At 33.1% G+C, this 15523-nt stretch overlaps 1 protein-coding gene across 1 annotated transcript; it reads left to right on the forward strand.

The window, feature by feature from the left end:
* The first annotated feature begins 5452 nt into the window (after positions 1-5452).
* Positions 5453-10677, forward strand: LOC111055949. The gene is made up of 4 exons (XM_039439962.1): positions 5453-7080; positions 7892-8121; positions 9063-9243; positions 10324-10677. Exons 2-4 carry the CDS (start codon positions 7897-7899, stop codon positions 10422-10424), a joined length of 507 nt encoding a protein of 168 aa, XP_039295896.1. The 5' UTR covers positions 5453-7080; positions 7892-7896; the 3' UTR covers positions 10425-10677.
* Positions 10678-15523: the final 4846 nt, after the last annotated feature.

The following is a 15523-nucleotide window of genomic DNA, read 5'->3' on the forward strand; positions in this document are numbered from 1 at the left end:
ATCTGCGAAGACGCCGGTACCGGGTTGGACGCCCTCACTCCCTCATCTCTCTCAGCCGGACTCTCATCGGAATTAATCGCATCGACAATGTTATCTATCTTCGTAGAAGACAATTGGGCCAAGTTTTGCGGGTCGAAATTGATGGAGCATATGCTGCCTCCCTCTCTCTCTCGTGGGGTCTCCGCGGCATTGTCCTGTGGTTGTTGGTCAGCCGGTGTCGTAGCTACATAGCTTTGGGGGTGGTCGCTGAAGTAGGAGATTTGCGAGTTAGCCGGCGACTGGTTCATGGTGACGTTATTATGGATTACTTCGAGTAGATAGCCCAGTGTGCTGCCAAATCTCAGGAATATCAAAATGAATTCAGTGATAGTGCCTATTCTGGATAAAATTGTGTGGTGTTAAAAATTTCAAGTGTCATGTACATATATTACGAAAAGACCTTCGAGTGATACAGGTATGACTTCTGACATAGATAGATTGTAAACACTAATATAGTTCTCAAAATTTTAGGTAGGGTTTTATCTTCCTTACTAATAGCTATGCGATTATATTTCAAATAACCTATACCCCTGGTCAGCATACAATATCTAGATTCAAAAAATCAAAATCAAATTTTTACTATAGACTTTTATGGAAATTTCCATCCAATTTTTCTCTATTATGAGAATTATATTATCAAACTCGTGTGATACAGTTTGTCTGTATTTATGCAGCTTGAAAAAATTTTAATTTGAAGAGCGACTCAATTATTTTAGCCAGAAACTTACAATAGATCATCAGATATATCTTGTTGAATCAACTTCAGATTATACTTCTTGCAGTTTTCAGTTTTATCAATAATTCCATTAATCATTGGTAGTAAGATTGAATAGGTAAGCTTTTCATCACGCTCCACTGGTTGGGTGCCATTGTGTGAAGTTGTGCTCCTTGGAGGGCTTATCTCTTATGATAGAGTCCCACGTTGTGAAGCTATTATGTGAAGTTGTGAATTGTAAATCCTTCACAGTTGATACGGTGTTTCTGATACTTATAAGAGCCGTCTCTAAATTCCCTCTTTTGCGAATAAATTCACAAAAAATTAAGGCCTTCCGGCTCGCAAAATTACTGGGTTCAAACCTCAGCTCTAGCTCAGTGGTAGAAACATGAATATTCCAAATATAAGTAATCACCATAAGGTTCAAGGACCAGGGATTGATAATTCTTACCACTGCTTCTATGAAATTCTTGAAGAATACCAATGAGGAAAGTAAAAGAATATTTGATGACTGATTATCAGTAACCATGTACCACTAGAGAATAATCAGGACCAACTATAGTTGTTTCTAGTTGATTCTTAAAACGCTCGTCGTGAATACAAGTATTCACCAATATATCCTTTCAAAATTCCTTAGAACTTACAACGTCAGTTCTTGAAGCTCTCTGGATCCTTATATGATATAACTGGAACCTTATTAATATAATTTCTTAATATACTTGTTCTGGTAGATGAGAGGAATATCATCAAAGGATGATAAATATTGAGTGCTCTGAATAGGATTAATATTACTTGATTCAATAATTTTAAGTGCTGCTAAATATTTGTTGGTATTAAAACAGCTCAAACTATATATCACGAGATGAACTAGGATAAAATAAATTTCTACGATTTGTATGCTGACATGAAACACAAAATATATTCCCACAAAAAAGATGTGCATAAGATATTCGATAAATCTATAATTCACTTAAATAATCTATTCCTAAAATCTGAATAATTATCACAGGCTTTGCCAATATTCACAATAGTGAGTTTCAAATTCATAAATATATTATATTTAATGCTGATATTTAGACTTCCAGTCAATACAAAATTCTGCCAATAAAAACCTGTTCGGCCTATAAGTTTGATATGGTATACTTTGTTCAATAAACAAAATTAATATTTAATAAATTAATATTCAAACATGAGATCTCAGGGCTTTTAATATGAGTTCGGGCTGTGCATGGAAGTAAGCTTCCTACATATAATAAATAAATTTATAAAAGGTTCTTATGAACTATGTGATATTGTTCAACACGTGGTGACTTTTTATTTTAATTTAAATTAATTGGAATAGCGCTTTTTTGTTAATTAATTACCCCCACTGGACGTAGAAAAAACGAGCTCGTTGGACTTATCACTCACTGAACGGAAGTTCTAGATGTTCTCGTGGATTGAATTAATTATTTCCAATAATTAATTGGATAGGCTCCTTTTCGTCACTGCTGGGCTAACGCGTGATCCAGATTTTTATAAGTTTCTTTCGAATTAAAGCTATTTTTATGGGAATCTTTACAATTACGAACTCCTTGACAGCACTGAGTTCACAAATAATTAACATTCAACACAAATACATTACATTTAAAAAAGGGTTTAACATTCAACACAAATACATTACATTTAAAAAAGGGTTTGGCTTAATAGTTCATTAAAAATTTTTAAAAGGAATAAGAAAAAACCCTAAACTCCATGTGCATCCTCTCCGGTCAGGATCTTAAGCCAGAAGAAGGAGGTTTTCAGAAAAATTTGCCTCTTCCTAGAATAATTCTGTAAGCTACTCTCTGATTGGCCTTCAATTTAATAGACTCAATACAATTGGTTGCCTTGGGAATCAGGGCTTCCTCGGCTTTATAATAGAAAAAATTAAATAAAAGAAGTTTTTATACAAATATATGGAGTGTTTATCTTAAATTGAATTCATAAATAAATCGTAACATACGATTTTAATAGATAATACATTTAGTTTTTATATGAGTTTTGTATACTCTTGATTTATCATGCTTTTTTGGATTATAATAAATATTTATACAGAAATAATAGTTGTTTGTAAGTCTACACATCAACTTCCTTTAGTATACATAATATATCCTTTATGAGTGAATTTTATATGATTCAACCGGTCATATGGGTTGATCGAATAATCAGCTGATTCGTTCAGTATTGATTCTGATAATTATCGATTTATCCAAGATCGACTAATTCTTTTCAAAATGCAAACAAGTAACTCTAACCTCAATGTTCATGCATTTTATTTTTTTTTTATAATCCGCCAATAATAAGTATGCCGCTTTATAATTTTTTGATCTTACCAATGGGTTCTCATAATTATTAAATCACAATAATACATGTTTTCTTATCGTTGTTGATAATGCTATTACTCCTAATCGCTAATAATACTTGATTTGAGTTGATTTACTCTTTGGGTAGGTCTAACCTTCTTTCCAATTTTATAGTTCTATTACATTTCATTGGCTCATTTAAAAATATTTGGTGGTTTTAAATTACCACGTGACTAACTCTAAAATGTCATGGGACCAGGTAAAAATTCGTTGTTTAGAGGATTTCTTTAAGTGGAGGTTTGTTATTAATAAGTTCGACTGTAATTACATTACAGAGAGTGAGAGAGAGAGAGAGCGCGAGTAGGTGGGAAAGAGAGCGGAGAATAAGTATGAGGGGAGGAGATAGAGAGGAATGATAGAGAAAGTGAGAGATTTTTCTTGTCCTCTTGTAAGAAGTTCTCATCGAACTGCCCACTATCACTAGTAGTATAACTATAGGTATTCAACTATAGCTACAGTATTTACAAAGCAGGGACTTCTTAAACCTTGCTCGATGGAAAAAGTTGAAAAGTAGACAATGATTCCAATTCTTCAATAGCTCAGAATTCAAAAGAGTGTGACAACGCCACTAACAGGATTTTTGGTGAAGAATATTCTTGTCTTTGCTGGCAGGTACTGAAAACTGAATCCTAAACTTTAGCCTAGTACTGCTACTACTATCAAGTTTTTCTTGATACATCGCAGAACTGTTGCATAATTTGAAGTAGGCTATAGTACATGAACGATACATAGCGTTCACTGTCACTACGTAATCTGAGTTGTGAGTTAACTGTTCACTTATTACTGATCAGTAATTATCTGTATCGGATGAGTAAAAGTAGTATAGCCTAATCATCTTCTAGAAAAATAATAAATGCTGAGAAGTATGAACTTCTGAAGAATGAATTAACCTATGAAATAGGAAGATTTGCTGCTCAAACTCTCACAAGTCTCTTCCTATCCTGATTTATAGTATCTATCAAGATTATAGTAAGTTTACAGCAAAATAATGTACATGTATCATGTAAGGTTGTTATCTTCCGTATCATGTGAATCACGATAATAATTTGTCTGTGTAAATTTTAAAATGTTATCTATAACATAGCATAATAAAGGAATGAATTGGCTAATACACGTACGGGATAGGAAATTCACGAATGACGCATCGTCACAGCAGAATTACTGTACTGATTAACTTGAAATTTTGCATAAATTGTTTCTTGATTTACCGAGGATGGTTATAGGCCTATTCAAATTCCTTCAACATTTCAGTGGGTCAAGTTTTCAGTTTGTTAAGTTTTTAGTTAGACCCTTGCGGAACACGGGCTACCCACTAATTATAATTTTAGGGAATCTCACATCTACAGAGCACTAGCACACCCAAAATAGCACCGATATCTCGCCTACATAATTCACTCTGTTGAACAGTGGTAACTGCGTGAGGTCTGCTGTTCACAGAGCTACTAGTATTAATTATTATTATCATCATTAGAATGCTAATAATTTGTTGTAAACACAACTACCATTAAAAGCTTACCGAGTTGAAAGCAGAGAAAAGACGGGAGAAAATAATAAACTACTGTAAGTTATCAGTATTGCATGCCTCATCGCTTGCAATGAATAGTCCACACGACAGCTGATTTTTCATCAAATTACATTAGGATATTAATTGAATGCAATAATTAATAATCCACTCGACAGCTGATGTATGATGAATAATTCTATAGTCTGATTTTTATGGTAATATTGGCGTTCGAAAGAGACTCCTTTTCCTTTTGTATTACCGTATCCTTAAAATGCTAAATTTCAAAGAACCTTGTATATACGTTGACGCGCAATTTGAAGAGGAGCATACCTGTTAAATTTCATGGAAATCTATTTCCGCGTTTCGCCGTAAATGCGAAACATTGAAACATAAACATATAAACATAAAGAGAATATTTTTAAATAGATTTTCAACTTGAAAAACCAGGTCACTCGATATTATTATTATAACTTGAAAATGACCTAAGTTATGATCGAAACTAGTCGTTGTAATATTTTAAATGATAAAGGGTATTATAAGTTTTTATATTCTCTTCATGTTTATTATGTTTTTATGTTTCGCATTTACGGCGAAACGCGGCAATAGATTTCCATGAAATTTAACAGGTATGTTGAAAACTTGTAGTACCCTTTATTATTTAAAATAAATTTTCAAATAGATTTTCAACTTGAAAATGACCCAAGTTATGGTCGAAACTAGTCGTTGTAATATTTTAAATAATAAAGGGTACTACAAGTTTTCATATTCTCTTTATTAATTTGTAAAAGAGTAGCCCATTCAAGTGAAGTATTTTTAAACTTGAACAGTAATGCAAAACCGTCGACTTGAATCTTAGACCTCACTTTGCTCGGTCAATGACTTAAAAATGCTTCTAAATAGCAGAACATGTTGTTTTCCAATGAAAATAGTTGAAAAGATAATGTGATTTTTATTTAATACAAGTACAATCTGTATAGATATGTAGCCCATGTTATGTGGTACAGTTCATGCATCTACTATTTAATTTTATTCAAGTGAATAATCTTGTCTTTGATAAACTCTGTACTTCATCCAATACTGAGCGGCTCTATCATAATATCTAATCTACCAAAAACGCAATAGAATCCAAGTTTCTCTAGAATCGTCTTTAATTTTTCTCATTTTTTTGTCTTTAATGCATTTATTTATTCATTTATTAGGTTATCATAAACAATACAATTATCGGAGAAGAAAGAACAGGCTATTGCCCAAAACGTCTTCAATTTCCTAATTCAGTTTCAAATTACAGCATTCATGCGATTTAACAAGTATATTAATATCCCCTCTTTGAACTGCGCGATATGATGTGCAGGCTTGTGTGAAGTTTTTTGTACTCTGCATTTTGAAAACACGTAAGGATGAACTATGGACGAAATCCATGATCATATTCCAGTAACATAAAAATATAGCCTGATTGAATAGGTAGCATAAATATGATTAATTTTGTGATTCCCATTTTGACTAAGTAGTCTAATTTCTAGATTTTTCAGTAGATAGTTTCTACTATTCTCAGTAGATTTTTAGTTCTGCTGATGAAACAGTCAGTGCCATTTCGATTTTATATAAAGATTCTACTCAAATGAAGGAATCGTGTTGTATTGAAAAATAGTAACAGAACTAAAAATCTACCTGAGAACCAAAAACATTAAAATTTGTGAGACTAGAAACGTACTTTCGAAATATTCCAAATACACATTTTATGCATTCATTTCTCATCTAAGGTCAATCAATACTAAGCTCAAACGTATACTTCGAATTCTTCAAATACAAATATGCAAAACTCATCTACCTCAAGTAAATGTCAACTTTTCCAATGAATAAAAATCAATTCCCTATTTTTGGTAGACCATTTTTTGAACCAGCAATCTATGAGGTACGGTATTACAGAACAGCTTTCTGCTCAAGGAGAAGATAGTATTTCATTTTCTAGTAGGGCATTTGGCATTTTCAATTCTTCCAACAAAGAGAAGTTAGTCTGGGTTGATGACTTTAGAAAAACTCTGAGAACCCAAAGTCCAACTCACTTCACACACACACATCTTCTCTCTCACACACACGTAAGCTACTCCCTCACACAGTCTCTCTTTCTCACACACATACTAAGGGTTAAACACACACTCTCTCTCTCTCACACACACACCCCTAAACTTTCTATTCAATACTATAACGGTATATACATGGCATTATATCCAACCACCACTTCCACAACTATCAGGTTGAAGTAGGGAGGGGGTGGATATTTCTTTTCGAATAAGGCAACCACTTCTGCTCAGCATTCGTCTCTGGCTGGTCTTTCGTTCGAGTTCAAGACATTCCTTCAAGAAGTGGTTTGTTAGCGTTTGCTGTTTTTCCTGTTGCAGTGTTTGTTCCTGTTAGCGTGTGTTTCGACGTCTGATCAGGTGAGTAAGAATTAAAATTGTTTTCCTATCATAAATTAATTTAATTCAATTTAAAAAATTTAATGAACAATTCACAAATTTGACTTTGATGTCCTCAGATCCTGCATTGTTTCGAGATCTTAACTGAAAATTTGAATGAGAATTTTCAATCTACACAGCATAACTCAAAAATAAAAACGATCAGAAAAAATTGATATTGCTCATAGGTAGTCAGATTCAATGTTAGTTAGTTTATGAACTTTTCTCCCACTCCGTACAGAGTGCTTGATAATTTATTTTAAGTATCGATGTTTCTAAGCATTTTTCAAATTAAAATGTCAAATGTTCACGAATCTAAAAAACAATTGATTGAATTTTAGTATCATACCTACATTAAAATGTATTGGTTCAGTTGCCAATGAGAGAAATAATAGTCTATACTTACAGAGCAAACATATCAAATTAAAGTCAAGTATAGGCTATACATTCAAAATGATGTTCTCAATGGTACATTAATTGTAAATCAGAAAAATGATACTGAACAAGATTTGTCTGATTACATAAATTATACGCTGTTGCGCAACTTCTTACAGCTTCAACAGCTCATGCTGTTCGCTCTGTATAACCAGCAATTCCACATGTAAAACTCAATTTGAATCGCAAATTTTCAAGATATTTTCCGATTTGCAAATAAACAATTGATAAGTATTCATATTAAAGTCACAAAATTATTGTTTAATAAATTGCATGTCATTACAAACTTTCTTTTAAAGTTCATATTGTGTTTGTGTAGGGAACGAATTGATTCAATAACTTCTGTTACTTGTTGCAGGAGAAATGAAAAAAATGAATAACAACTTGTTCTACTTGAGGGAAACGCAAAACGAGCTTGTCAAATCTGTTGAAGTTTTAAGAACTGCGCAGGAAAGCCGTGCAAATGTGGATATGCCAAGCCTGCAATACCCCCCAGAGGGAATAATTGAGGATTTTCCTGCCTCAACTATGGAGAGTTTGCAGAAAATTGAACGAAAACTCATGGAAAGGAGTTTCCTAATCAGATGTGTGAGTTTACGATTGAATTTTACATTCTTCAGTTAATTTAAAAATATAATATCGGGGCACCGAGCTTCGCTCGTTATTTATTTATTGATAAACAGCACACAAAAATTCTTTAAAATGATTGGGGAAGGACTAAAAGCCCAAAACGGTTAATTTTCCGAATTTTGATCTATGTCAATAGTATTTATTTAAAATAATTTTAATTATTATTTTTCAATCACTTGATAATGCTGGCATCATAGCCGAAATATGTTGTGAGTAAAGAATTTAAAGAAAGGGTACTTGGATTTTCATTTTTATTTCTATTCAAGAGTAGCCTTAACAAAAAAATCCACATTCTGTGTGAACTGCTAAGAAAATCGACAGAAATTTATAAAGAGTCTCAAAAGGAAACAAATTGAGAGTGATAATTTAATTTTATAAGAAGCTTTTTAGGCCAGAAACACTAGGATTTTTAACCGTGTACCTACCTATAAATTCCACTGATTGAAATATAACCTAGCACTTAGAACAAACTCAAAAATTATTTGCATACATAATCTGTTTTCTAAGTTCAGTTCAATTTGTGATGTTTTTGGAAATTGTAAAAAAATCACAGTTCACATTATGAATTCAACAGACATAATGAAATAAAAACACACATATGTTTTTTTTCGAATTCTACACAGTTTTATTCTGTACAGGACCATGGATTCGTGACCACACTTATCACATTTTTCAGTCAACTTAAAAATGTGACCTGTGTGGTGACGAAACCATGGTCCTGTACCGAATAAAACTTTGTAGAATTTGACAACATATGTGTATTTTTATTTCATTATGAAACATATTGACAATATTGACAACTCAGTCGAATTTTCAACAGACATACGTAATCCCTTTGAGAATATTGTACTTCAATTTTATTATTCAACTTAAGTATTTTGTTTTTCATTTGTTCAAAGGAGACATATGTTGCGTCATGCGCCGACAAAACCTCAGAAGGGCGCACAATTACTAGCATAATGGGGAAGCTGGTGACGCTCGACGTAGCCGTTAACTTCTCTTGGAAGGGAGTGCAACGGAAAGATCACAAAATAGAGAAGAAACCATTTAAGGATCTTCTGATAGCCAAAGTTATGATTGGTAAGATTCCAGCTAATTTCTCCTTTTGCAGTTTACTGTCGCTTGCTTTATATTTCATAAACTACGCTAATTTGGCAATATCAATATCAGGTAGACAAAATACCACTTGAATAGAAAATTCGACTTCACTGACTCAAAAAATTCAATTTGTCTTTAAATATTACATCCACAAACATCGTGGTCAAGTGGTAGAGTGGACATTACTGTCCAAACTTCGCCACGTCATTGAAATAAAGAAGTCATCCTATCCTATTGAATGAATAAAGTAATCATTCCATCCAGGATCTGGAATATTGAATCTCTAAGTTGATTTTTTCAACTTGGGAGGTGGTCATTATTAGGCTGATCATTAATTCGTATCGGAAATATTAATTGATTTGTCTTTGATTAATACTTCATATAGCTTTGAAAGGGTTTGTCCTATTGATTTGAGGTAATCACTATTCAATTCATACTGGAATTCTATATTGGAATAGAATAGAATCGTTGCCTCCATTTCAACCTCGGAGGGCAAAGTTAGGGCGGAAGGAAGTTAGGTGGTATCATGCACAACAAGACCATCTTTCAATTTCCAATAAAGAAATACTATATGGAGAACTAGAGATAAATTACTTTCATCCAAATAAATTTTGTTCTATTTTGAGTTTCTAGGATATCAAGATAATAGGCCTACTAGAGACTCCATTGTCTAGGACACTCTTAATCCTACATAATAGAAGACAATCATGATTTCATTACTGATTATTGAATATTTTCATCGGAAATTCATTAATACTACAATTTTCTTACAACATGTTCATTAGATTCGCTTGTTCCTTTTAAATATTTCACCCCGACTTTTTATCGGGTTTTCTGAACCCTTTCCTGTTCATGTTTCATTACAATCTGCCTATTACATGATAAATCATGATCCATGAGGTATTTTTCCTTCTCATCTTATCTCCCTAGCCGATTCCACTTAGAACAAGTAGTTTTGTTCATACATTGTTTGTTCTTTATACATTGTTATTTGTACTTTTCTCTCGCATTGTAATGAGTAATGTGTGAGATTGGTGTTCTAATGATTTTTTTTTGTTACAGCTGCTACAAAACGGTGCTGGCCAAAATCAGAGTTGAAGCAAGTCCAATTGAAAGCGGCTACATGGCTTGCACAAGCCCAATCAAAGTTGGACAAAATGTAAGCATTCATCTCACAATCAATTTCTCTAGAAAATCTGTATTGGAAAAATGTATTACACGACCATCTTCCCATTCGAAAAATTTGAGCTAGGATTCAATATGACTGATCCAAGATGGCGGACCAAATTTTTAATGTCATGATTCAGTGGAAAATTTTAGCACAATCCCCCACGTCACCTACCATCAAATTACCTCTATGAAAAGTATCAAGCCGTTTCCAAACCTTTTACTCACTCTGTATTGAGCTGTTTCCTGAATAAGGTGTTTCCAATTTTTTGTGGAAAAATTCGGTTGAATATCAATATTGTGTTAATATATTTTAATATTTCAGGAAAATATCTTCCCAACATCAACCAATATTTTCAAATATCGTAGGAAAAATATTGAAGGTTTCATAAAGATATTGTCAGAGTATTCTGACAACATTGACCAACATTTACAACACATTGAACAATGTTGTGATAATTTTTGTCACAATATTGAGACAATATTTTTTAAAAAATGTTGTCTCAATATTGTGACTTTTTCAAAATATCTTAGCAATATTTACCAACATTGCTATAATATTTTCAAAAAATATTAAAGGTTTCATAAAGATATTGTCAGAGTATTCTGACAACATTGACCAACATTTATAACACATTGAACAATGTTGTGATAATTTTTGTCACAATATTGGGACAATATTTATAAAAAATGTTGTCTCAATATTGTGACAATATTTTCCAATATTTTGTCAAAATATCTTAGCAATATGTACCAACATTGCTATAATATTTTCAAAAAAATATAAAATGTTTCATAAAGATATTGTCAGAGTATTTTGACAACATTGACCAACATTTACAATATATTTAACAATATTGGGAAAACATTCCTTCCAATATTAAGACAATATTGTTTTGCTACTTGGGGCACGGAAGACAGTCGGGTACCTATTCTCGACCCTAGAGCGTTGAAAATGTTAGTAGCTCCATGGTTACTGTGGAGCTGTTCGTTTTTTCGGGCATTTGAGCGACTTCTTGGTGAGCATACTCCTCAGTCTGTACATGTGGATCAATCATGAGAGTTGACCAGTACAAATATCTTAGGGTTATTTCTGACCATCACTTTAGTTGGGTTTGCCATATTGAATGTGTCAAACAAAGGCTTAAAAGGATGTTGTATGGACTCTCTCAGCTCAGCCAGGTACTAGACATTAGATTGTGTAGGAGGATCTACCATGCATATGCCCAATCAATATTGCAGTATGGAATAATAGTTTGGGGAGGTGTTTCATCTGCTTGTCTGGAGCCGCTGGCCGTCACTCAACGCACAATAATGAAAACTATCCTGAAAAAAGAATCCAGGTACCCCACGTTGCTGCTATTCTTGGACTTCCCTGTGCTCAATCTAAGACAGTTATTTATAAAAACAATTCTCACATATATAAGGAAAAATAAAATAAACCTATTTGCTAATATACAACACAATTATCAAACACGAATCAGGAACAACCATGGATATTCAACACCTAGATTAATGCATGGAATAGAGCTCAAATCACCATACTACCTAGCTCAAATTATATATAGGAATTATCATCAGGGAGGCTGAGGATTGCTGCGACGTGGTGTATAAAAGTAGGTTGGTCAAGTGGCTTTTTGGCATAGGCTGCTGGATTGGAACTGAGGAACTGCTCCATTCACCATACATCTAGTATAACTCACCAGCTCAATTTAATTGAAATATAACTTTTTCGCTTCATTGCTGCTCTCCCACTCGTAAATTTATAATCAACTCTGCTCTGCTATTGATCACGTTTTTTTTTAATAAACTATAAACAGCAGTTACATTTATTTATATAGGTTGTATGAAACATAAAGTTAATAGTTCATAGCACAGATAAAGATACATGTTACTCTATTTTCATGAAAGAACTCTCCCCCATTCACAGACGTATAGTCTTATTGGGGGAATTCCACGCCATCTATATACTAGCATTAATGTAATAATGTATAATTTCCTATTTCAATTGATGTATTCTATTATTTTATAATAAATTTATGAAATTTTAAATTTTTTTCGTAATGCAATGTGGAATATAATTGTATCTAAGTAAGGTAAACCATTTCATTGCAGATAACAATTTTATTGAGATTAACTCCAATCCCACCACCAAAATCAATAGCTTGATTAGAAATAAGTTGACCACCACCACCAAATTATTTAACAAGAAAGAAACTAAGTATCTAACAGTTATGAATCCATATCCACCTAGACTTTTCGGTCAACCTCAATTACACAAAACTAATGTTCCTATAAGACCAGTGGTATCTTTTGTTAATTCCCCCTGCTCTAAATTAGCTCACAAACTGAATAGCACCTTTCGGTCATTAACAGGTTTTCAACCAAAGTTTAGTATTAAAAATTCATTGGATTTAGTCAACAATATAAAGCATATTCCTGTTCTATCATCTTATAAACTTGTGTCATTTGATGTTACTAATTTATTCACTAACATTCCGGTGGGAGAAAGTCTTGAAAGAGCTGAGGAAATAATGAAAGCCTCTATAAATGATCATACACTTAGAGAAGAACTGATAGGATTGATGAAGTTATGCACTCAGCATAATTATTTCAAATTTAACAATAGATTTTTTGAACAAAGAGAGGGGTTGGCAATGGGGTCACCCCTCTCACCACTCCTAGCTGAATTATTTATGGATAAGTTAGAAAGTAGAATCATTGAAAATAGTCATTTCAAAGATAAAATTGTTTACTGGTTTCGATATGTTGATGATATTATCTGCTTATGGAAAGGAAGTAACAGACAACTAGACAATTTTCTTTCCTATCTGAATGGATTACATCAGAGTATAAAATTCACTGTAGAGGTAGAACAGGATTGTGTATTGAATTTTCTAGATTTAAGAATAGATCAAAGCACTGGTTTTCACAAGTTTTCTATTTTCAGAAAACCAACCCATACTGATGTTATCATTCCTCTTCATTCTTGTCATCCTATTTCTCACAAACTTGCTGCTTTCAATAGCATGGTCTATAGAGCACTAACAATACCTATGAGCCATCATGATTTTGATATTGAGATCACTAAAATTAAACAGATAGCTGTCACAAATGGGTATGAAGAAAGTATGGTGGACAGATTATTGAGTAAAATTAATAGACAAATTTCAATCAATTCTAGCTTTGTAGGCTCAAACTGTGAGGAGAAGACTTGGATAACAATCCCATATTTAGGCCTTGTATCCGATAAGATAGGTAAGGAATTGAAGAGGAATGGATTTCATGTTGCTTTCAAGACAAAACCGATTTTAAATAGTCTATTTAGCTGGAGTAAAGACAAAATTGATATTTGGGATAAAAGTGGGGTGTACAAACTTAAATGTGATGATTGTAATGCTTGTTATGTGGGTCAGACTGGTAGAAGTTTCAAAAGTAGAATTAAAGAACACATCAGAGATTGGAATAAACAAAATGGGGAATCTTTGCAGAACATTTGATAACAAATAATCACAAGTTCACAGTTAAGGAGAATGTTGAGTTTCTGCATGTTAATAACAAAGGCAGATCTTTGAATATTCTAGAGGCTTTAGAAATAACAAGAGTAATTAAGGAAAATTCCCAGTATAGTTTAAATGACCAGATTCATTTCAACCAATACAACACTACAAATTTAGTTTTATCATAAAATTGTAAGCATTCATTAGTCAATAGTTTTTCGATTTACATATTTGTTTTATTATCTTTCACAAATGTTTTCTTGGTTCTTATTTTGTACTAAAAGTAAATTTTATTATCATGGCGATTCTGTTGCTTAAGCCGCCATTTTGTCACACCGTTGAGGGGGAGGAGACTGTCTAGCTAGGCCAATGGCAGGCGTTCATGCCCTCGACCAATAGCAGTACTCGCCTACTAGTATAAATTCTGCTGCTCTTGTATTTAGTTTTAGTTTATCAGAGATTGACAATGGTGTAATAACCGAAACCGGTCTTTCTAATTATCAATAAATCAGTGGTTTTTTGACAATTTCTTAGTCTTTTTCATTCAATGGAATATAATAATTGATTTGATTTGATTCAACCACCCTACCGCACTCAGCTGAAACCCCTATACCATAGACTAAGAAATCAGTTGGTTTACTAATATAAGTGAACTAGTTTACTTATCTTATTTACATTTGTCTTATGTATTTTTTGAATTTTGGCGAAATAAATATTCTATTTTTTTCTAAACTATTGAAAAATATTACTAGAATGAAGGTTAGATCTGTGCATATACCCTCAAACCCCCTCACACCTCATACATCTCTACACCCTCAGGCAGGGGGAGCGACCTCGACTGTCAAGCAGTGGCAGTTTCCTCCATCGCCAACTGAGACGTTCTTCAGGGCGCCCATCAGAGTATTTTTACCGGGCAACGAGAAACGCGTGCGATGGAGGAACTACCTAACTGCTCAACTCTTTGTTTTCTTGATTGTTTTTGAATACTTCCCACAGACTCTTAGCCCAGTATATGAAATGTCAAAAACCCTCACCTCCTTGTCCCGACCAAACGCCTTCTGAGACTAGCCGGCTGGAAAGAGCGTCAATATCGAGGTTGGAGAGACCTACACTGACATTTTTACTACTAGATTTTTACTAGATTGGAGGAGAAAACACATCAACGATTCAATTCATTTCAATTTATTTCACCAAAACACAAAAACAGTACAAAGAGAAAAAGTCTCAAATGTTTCTAAATGTTAAGCTAATAATTTAAAATGGGATCTTTTTATTCAAACAATGGTTAGTATATTTAAAATAAATGCTATTGATTGTGAATTAATCCTCAAAATAATGAATAGTTTTAAACGCCGAAAAAAATTTGAACTCATAAAATATTAAGATGGAAGTGATAGTTGTGAAGTATCCAGTTTTTAATATTTGTTGGTACAAACTTAATAGGTACACTGATGAGCTCGTTCGGGATGCAGTTTACAATCTTTGAAGCGATGTATACCAGCTGCTTACAAATAACCATTAAATTTGAATCATAAGTAACATATCTATGTAGATTGTATCTTGTTATATGAGTTACATGATTCTTCACAATGGGG

Source organism: Nilaparvata lugens, chromosome 13 (assembly GCF_014356525.2).
Source record: "Nilaparvata lugens isolate BPH chromosome 13, ASM1435652v1, whole genome shotgun sequence".
NCBI lineage: Eukaryota > Metazoa > Arthropoda > Insecta > Hemiptera > Delphacidae > Nilaparvata > Nilaparvata lugens.

Coding starts and splice junctions, on each gene's coding strand:
- LOC111055949 (XM_039439962.1), top strand. CDS start 7,897: ATGAAAAAAATGAATAACAACTTGTTCTACTTGAGGGAAACGCAAAAC. Junction 8,122..9,062: donor GGAGTTTCCTAATCAGATGT/GTGAGTTTACGA, acceptor ATTTGTTCAAAG/GAGACATATGTTGCGTCATG. Junction 9,244..10,323: donor GATAGCCAAAGTTATGATTG/GTAAGATTCCAG, acceptor TTTTTGTTACAG/CTGCTACAAAACGGTGCTGG.